This window comes from Myxine glutinosa, chromosome 14 (assembly GCF_964187855.1).
Source record: "Myxine glutinosa chromosome 14, kmMyxGlut1.1, whole genome shotgun sequence".
Lineage (NCBI taxonomy): Eukaryota > Metazoa > Chordata > Myxini > Myxiniformes > Myxinidae > Myxine > Myxine glutinosa.
In genome coordinates, this window is record NC_136274.1 from 51,064,781 (window position 1) to 51,072,130 (window position 7,350).

At 44.8% G+C, this 7,350-nt stretch overlaps 1 protein-coding gene across 4 annotated transcripts in view; it reads left to right on the top strand.

Annotated features, from left to right (window-relative positions):
- The window catches only part of TPR (translocated promoter region, nuclear basket protein), a 56,975-nt gene extending 50,320 nt beyond the window's left edge, over nucleotides 1-6,655 (top strand). For 2 of the 4 annotated variants that reach the window (XM_068135808.2, XM_068135809.2), the window contains exons 41-52: nucleotides 1,918-2,064; nucleotides 2,163-2,334; nucleotides 2,520-2,572; nucleotides 2,835-2,981; nucleotides 3,068-3,136; nucleotides 3,263-3,357; nucleotides 3,477-3,583; nucleotides 3,703-3,801; nucleotides 3,894-4,014; nucleotides 4,099-4,211; nucleotides 4,318-4,488; nucleotides 6,487-6,655. In XM_068135808.2, coding sequence (XP_067991909.2) covers nucleotides 1,918-2,064; nucleotides 2,163-2,334; nucleotides 2,520-2,572; nucleotides 2,835-2,981; nucleotides 3,068-3,136; nucleotides 3,263-3,357; nucleotides 3,477-3,583; nucleotides 3,703-3,801; nucleotides 3,894-4,014; nucleotides 4,099-4,211; nucleotides 4,318-4,488; nucleotides 6,487-6,518 — 1,326 coding nt within the window. In that variant the 3' untranslated portion in view covers nucleotides 6,519-6,655. The remainder of the gene's footprint in view (nucleotides 1-1,917; nucleotides 2,065-2,162; nucleotides 2,335-2,519; nucleotides 2,573-2,834; nucleotides 2,982-3,067; nucleotides 3,137-3,262; nucleotides 3,358-3,476; nucleotides 3,584-3,702; nucleotides 3,802-3,893; nucleotides 4,015-4,098; nucleotides 4,212-4,317; nucleotides 4,489-6,486) is intronic. The other 2 variants (XM_068135810.2, XM_078768397.1) reach the window with 1 other exon arrangement.
- The last annotated feature ends 695 nt before the right edge of the window (nucleotides 6,656-7,350 follow it).

The following is a 7,350-nucleotide window of genomic DNA, read 5'->3' on the forward strand; positions in this document are numbered from 1 at the left end:
ATTTGGACAGTCTCACTAAGATGGGGTTGCACAGATACCTGGGGAGGGGAGGGGGACAAAGCATGGAGAGAGGGCAGAGGGTGCAAGACCAGAAATGAGGAGGAAGAAGACAAAGAGACCACAAACCTGTTGCTGATGGTTCCAAAGATTCACTTTCATTGCGAGGGATTCCAATGATATTGAAATCCTTGGTTTCCAGAGCGCCAAGCTGAACAAGATGTTAGTCAGGAGAGAGCAGTACTCAATCAAGCTGCGGATGAAAGCCTTGTGGGTGGATAGGACCTCAGGTGTGCCAAGGAAGGACTTTGCACGACAGAGGATGCCTAGACGGGGTCTGGATTTGGAGGCCAACTTTTAAATGTGGATTGTCCAAGAGAGATTGTGGCTGAGAGTGAAAGCCAAGAGTTTGAGTGGCTGAACCTCTTTGATGAGAAAGTAAATGAGAGGGTTTGTGCAACGGTCCTTTTGCCAGGAGAGAGTGAATGTGTGGGATTTCTCAGGATTGAAAGACCTGTTCCAAGTGTTTGACCAGATTGTGATTTTGTCAAGGTCTGAGGAGAAAGTACGAGCCACATGTTGGCTACGAGGGTGGAGGAAGTCGGTAATCCAATCGTGGAATTGGCCTTGGATTCCATCGGCAGACAATTTGGAGAGGACGATGGGATGCCAGACTGTATTGAAGACTCGAGATATGTCCAAAGAGATGGCCCTGATCTCAGGTCTGATATTGAGGGCCCCATCCATTGTTGGTAGAATAGAAGCAGCATGTCCAAGGTAGAGTGACCTGGTCTGAATCCAAATTGGTGACAAGATGAGACTGTTGGAGAAAAGGAATGATTTTGTCAACTGTGATGATTGATTCCATGACCTTGCTGATTATTGGAAGTAAGCTGATTGGTTTTACTTTCTGTCTCACTCAAACTAGAGCTACCGGGCTAGCTTCAACCTCTCTTGCAAACAAACATCATACACTTTCCATCATTCACTTTTCTTGCTCATTTTCACTCCTCACCTTTACATTCTTTTATTTCTCTTTCCTCACATTTATCAATACAGTTAATTTATTTCAGGCTTGGCCTCTGAGGACTATATAGTCCGTGACTGGAGCCTTCAACATAAAGAAAACAACTTTACAGCGGTCTCGACTTTGCACATGTAATTGTGAATCAGTGGCACTGCTGCTGTGCAGGTGATAAACTAAGAGTCTGAGACACACAGCGCATACAGTACTGCCATGTACCTTGCTTCATATAATCGTGATAAATTCCTTTGTTTTGGTTATTATTGCCCTTGGTGATTTTTGGTAATATAATTTTTACTTGATGGGACCTTTGACCTCAGGACACCATAATCTAATCAGTTCATCTTTGCATCATTATACATACTTGTACCAGGTTTCGTCAAAATCCCATCACTGGTTCACAAGTTATCGTGGTAACATGATCTTTACCGAACTTGACCTTTGACCTCGTGACCCCAAAATCGAATCAGTGCATCTTTACGTCATGATGCATACCTGCACCAAGTTTGACTTCGATCTCTTCAGCCATTCTCAAGTTATTGGGGTAATGAAAACCTATCGGAGACAGACGCACAGAAGGGGACAATCTGAAAACGTAAAGCCTCGAAAGAGTGAAAAGGCGACCATCGCGGAGGCCTAAAAAAAAATCCCCTCCCAGGAGAAGACTTGCGATTTTTGGCATGTACAGCTGCCACAGTGCAAGTGGTTTATTGACCCCTGCTGCAGACGGGATTATTAGCCATGGCACAAAATATATTTCATACTGACATTCACCTTCTCACCTCAGGGTATTCTGCACTCTTTACTCTCAGCCGGAATAGTTTGGTGCTGAATTGGGAGGGAGTGGTTGTTGTGGGCTTGTCCGTGGTCCATTGGTAATGTTTTAAGGTTTTCAGGGTGTATGTCTGCAGTTCGATGATGATGATGATGATGATGATGATGATGGGGAGGGACGAGATGTTGACATCGCAGACCAGGATGATGAACAAGAAGAGGAAGAGGAAGATGAGGTCATGGATGAAGATTCACAAGATCAAATTGAGGTTCTGACATCAGCGTACACACACTTCCTGCCTATTTTGCTCTGCTTCTTCTGTGATTAAATTATCATCGACAATCTCCTATTTTTATGTTTCTGCAGGCAGTTGGAGATGACGATGAAGATGATGATGAAGATGATGAGGATGATGAAGAGGAAGAGGACGAAGCTGAGGAGGAGGAGGAGGAGGAAGAGGAGGTGGAACAAGTTGAGGGAGAATGTGATTTACCTGGTGAAGCAAGAAGATCAAGACCTGAGGATGATTCTACCATTGGTGAGCAGCCTCTTGCACTTGTGAAGTGGTATAACGAACAGAGAGCAGGCGAAGTTGTGTGAAGAGGCAACTTTATTTCATGGAGTTGTTTGAAGAGTTGAATTTGATCTTCTTCCACTGAAATGTCATCACATGATTATATACTCAGTTGTGATCTTTCCCCATTCCCTCCCACACATTCCCAGACGTACCTGGAGAAGCCCAGGCTGCGCAGTCAGTGGGGTATGAAGACTCGGAGGTACAAATGCAGTCCTGTGAGGATTAGAATTTTGCTAAAGCATCATGTAGTTGGACCAACAAACACCTGGATAGCTTTCAAACCCCCTGTTTTTGTTACAACAGTATGATTTGGACCAATGAGGTCAGCCCTATAAAAGCTACATTTTTGCTTTTCCTTATTCACACAATCTTTCCTTATTTGTCTCAACAAAAAAATCAATCATTGGCACCGGTAGGGGACATGTATTTCAAAGCAAATCTTGCTCTTGTTTAATTTGTAGGAGGTGGAAGATGGACACAACTCAGGGTATTCCAGAGGAGAAAGGCACGTAGGATACCCCCCGTCCCATCGTCGCCCTTCACCTATTTTGCCACCAAGGCTCACCATATATCCCCCTGCCACAGAACACCCAGCACCGCACGTGCAGGTACGCTATCTGTCTTCATGAACTTCGGAGAATCCTTCCCCTTTTCACCTCGATTATTAATTTTCTTCTCGTCTTTTTTCCACCAGCGAGGTTCATTCCGCAGACCATCCATGGGAGGACGTGGTGGGCCCGTCACTCCAGGCATTGGCACAGCGGTAAGGAGTTCTAGGAACGGTTGCACTTGACAAAGCACTGCACTGAGGTATTATAGAGGGAGATTTATCATGCGCTAATAAGTCGTTGCTTTAAACATCTTGTCGTCATGTCTTTTTGTATCACAGGCTTCCTTTTTATTCGAAGACGATGATAGTATGGTTCCCAGCACTCCAACTCTTCCGGTGCCGCACCGGACTGATGATTTTGCTCAGGCTATAAAGCAAGTCTTTCACTTCTTTCTTTATGCTCTCACATATCACCTCAAACTTTTTACAGTTTCCATTCTAATTGGCATCTCTCGCTCTCCCTCTCTCTCTATCTCTCTCTCTCTCCCTCAAGCTCTCCACAGGTAGCACGCATGCCTCGGTTTCAGTTTGGACCACCAGAGGAGCTCTCGGCCTCCACGAGTGGCCAATCCGATTTACGCCAGCTTGCATCACAAGGAGGTTTGGGCACGATTTGTTCAACTGATCAGACTTTGAAATTACGGTTTGTTTGTGTGAAGTTAATAATACCAGACTGTACTTTAACAAAGGAATTATTTCCTGCCGTTGTTTGTCTACAGGCTTGGGAATGTATGAGACACCAATATGTCTGCAGCCAGCCTCTGAGGATGATGGTGGACGGAGTGTACCAACCACTCCGCTGCAGCCGACAGCACCAGGTGATCATTCTCTCATCAAACTCCAAATGCACAAGCTTGCTGATGTAAGAGCTGAAGCATAACTTTGATACGCTTACCTTCCCCTTCTACAGCCTGTGTGTTTGAAGGACTAGTGGAACAAACGGAGAATCCATCACAATCTGTACCCGTGGCAACAGGAGCAACTGCCCCAGACACAAGTTCAACCCATGACCTGGAAGCAGATCCTGACAGGTGCATTGTTGATTTTGTGCTTTACATATGTCATATGTGAACTGGAAACCTGAAATTGACTCTGTGCTTGTGATATGTTATCAGTTCTGGCCAGGGACAGATGGACATGGAAACTCTTGAAGGAGTAGATGAGGGAGAAGGAGAAGGGATGCAGGATGATGCACCTGTTCCTTCAACTAGCCAGGACACACCAATAGGTAAACTGATCTGGGAGAAAATAGTTTTTATGAAATTTGTGTTCTGGTGCAAAGAAAAAAGCTTTTGGTTTCTAATATCTGAGCAAAACCTCTTCCAACCCCACAGCATCAAGCAGCAGAGGACCACGGGGACGAGCAGCCAGAAGTGCGAGAGGTATTAGGGTTGCACGAGGTGGAAGGACAGAAAGAGGTGGAGGTGCGGTGCAGGTTCGTCGCCCAATTTGTTTGCCCGTTTCCTCCAGCCCCTCTACTGGGCTGAGGGTCACCAGGCGCAGAGGTAAGGGGAATAATCACAATTGTTACTTTTTCAATTTGTTGCATCAGTCTGATTTGAATAGGAACAACCTAAGCAGAATTGATATTGGCGTCCCATCACAAGAGGCAACTCTATAAAACGCAGATTAAAATCCATCTATATTATAAAAAGAGCTGTGTTTGTCTGTTTGTTGTGCTATAACTTGAGAACAGATTAACATGAAACCAATGACAGTGGATTCAGGGAACTCCCAGGAAGGTTTGTGACGCATAAAGAAAACTAGAGCAATGCGACTGTCGCCAATATGCCTCCACATAGTCCCACAACAGGTAGATGCCCTCGTTCACTGTCCTAAAAATAAACAAGTTTGATTTAAATCCCTTCAGCTGTTTTCAAGTATCACATTTTCATCAGACAGGACAGGTTTCACATCGATCGGTGAAGCGGCTTCAGAGAAGGGATGGGCTTTCAAGCTAATATGGCTGCCACACCACGTGACATATGACCTTAAAAAAAATGTACACTCTGCATATGTATGGGTAGGGGATCACGTTTGTGAAGTTTCGTGTTGATCGAATAAGGTTTGTGTTTCTATCCAATATGGCTGCCAAACCACGTGACCTATGACATCATTTTCAAACTATATGCAACAGTGGTGTTAGATGATATTTGTAAAAATTCGCATCAATAGGGTAAGCAGTTTCAGAGATGTAATTATTTAATATTTTCCTTCAATCCAATATGGCTGCCACACCATGTGACCAATGATGATTTTGTGATCATCTTTTAATCACCATGGCTCATCAATGACACACAGTTTTGAGTCAATCGATTTGGTGGTATAGGAGAAGATGCTTTTTTACATTTTAAGTTTAATCCAATATGGCTGCCAAACCATGTGACCTATGATGTCATAAATTTAATATTTCAATACAAATGGGTCATAGATCGTATGCATGCAATTTCAGATTTTTACAATAAGGAATTCGATTAAAACATTTTTGGCTGGTAGACCACTTCAACTATGATGTCATCATTATCATGTTTTGTTCCCCATTGGGAGTACTTGACAATCTGCCAAGTTTCAAATTTTTCCATTCAGCGATTTCCAAGAAATCATTATTAAATTATTTTCATTTAATCCAGGATGGCTGCCATACCACGTGACCTATGACATCACAATTATCATAAAAACATTCTGCATGGGTGTCACTCCTACCCTGAAAGTTTTGTCTCAATTGGACATGTGGTTTCTTTTTTTGTATACAAGATCGAGGCTCGTGTAGGAGCTAACATTAATCACAAAAAGACAAACTGACACAAAACTTAAGATAAAGGGAGCGGGAGACAAGATGGGGAGAGGGAAGCACACAAGTTCAACATTTGAGAACAGGGACATCAGGAGATCTGTGGGAGGGAGAGGGCTTTGGGGTGAGGCGGTGTGGGAAGGTGAGGGGAGGGGGGGTTGGGAGAGGTATAAAGCACATGGACACTGCTCGGACTTCCAGGAAAGAAGTCGGAATTTCAAAAAAGTGGATCTGGGGTGAATTAACGGGGGTAGAAAAGATCAAGGTTTTGGATGGGGGAAGTTGCTGAGAAAAACGAGGTTTAGCCCATACGGACGGACGGACAACCTGAAAACATAATGCCTCCAGCCACCTCTGGGGTCAGAGGCATGAAAATATCAAAAGGAAGGAATGTTCGTGTATGGCCATGTAGCTAAACTGCAAACGCCAACTTCCTAACTCTGTCTGTGTGTGTGTCTCTCTCTCTCTCTCTCTCTCTCTCTCTCTCTGTCTCTGTCTCTGTCTCTGTCTCTGTCTCTCTCTCTCTGTGTGTGTCTCTTCTCCCCCCCCCCCCCCCCCCTCCCATTTTCCCACCTGCACCTCCTAGCTTAATATTCCCGTCGCTAGGTGATGGGTGGTATTTGCTAGTCAGTGTGAAAACACCATTTAACAAGAGATATTCATGAAAGGAGCTTTGCTTTTTAACACTTTAATCACTTGTCTTTTTCCACAGGTCCAACATCAGGGAGAAGAAGAGCTTTGTAAAAAAGCGACACTTCCTCCCAAGCTTCAACAAATAAAAGAACCATCACTGCATTTATTTTTTTTAAATAATAATTGGTTTTTTTTCTTCCTCCTAAACTTTGGCTAATTTCTGCAATAAAATTGGTTTTCACATCTAATAGACTCTTGCTGAATTTAGCAACTTCCTTACACCTGCTCTCCCTTCCCTTCCCTTCCCTTCCCTTGAAGGTGAAGATGAAGTTCAGGTCTTCTTAAAAGATAAATCTTGCCTGCTACCTTTTGCCTTCCCCTAAACCTGCTCCTCCACCACCAACTCCCCTCATCCTCCACCACCTCTCCCATGTTCACCTTTCCACTCCCTCCCTTTCCCCCTCCCCCTAACACACATTCTCCCCCTTTTCCCCCCTCACTCCTCCTACCTCAACCACCTTTGCCCAACCTTACTCTCCTCATCCATTCCTCCTTTACCCCTCACTCCCTCTGTCCCCTCCTTTACACCCTTACTTCCTCCCCCTCTTCTTCCCACTACACTTGCTACCTAAATCCCTCGCTCTTTTCCTCGCCCATTACGCCCTCTTACCTCCTGCCCATCTCCCTCTCCCATTATTCACTACCTCCACTTCCCTTCATCGCTGCCCCTAGCCCCCTCACTCCTTCCCCTTACTCACTTACTCCTCATGCCTCTTACACTCTCAATTCCCCCTCCACCTACTTCCTCCATACCTCCCAACCCCATTACTCCTTGCCTCGTCCCTCCCTTTTCCCTTAATCCCTCCGCCTTACTCCCGAACTCCCCCTTCCCTCCCCTCCCATGGCCCACCTTACTCCATCCTTTACTATCCCCATTACTACC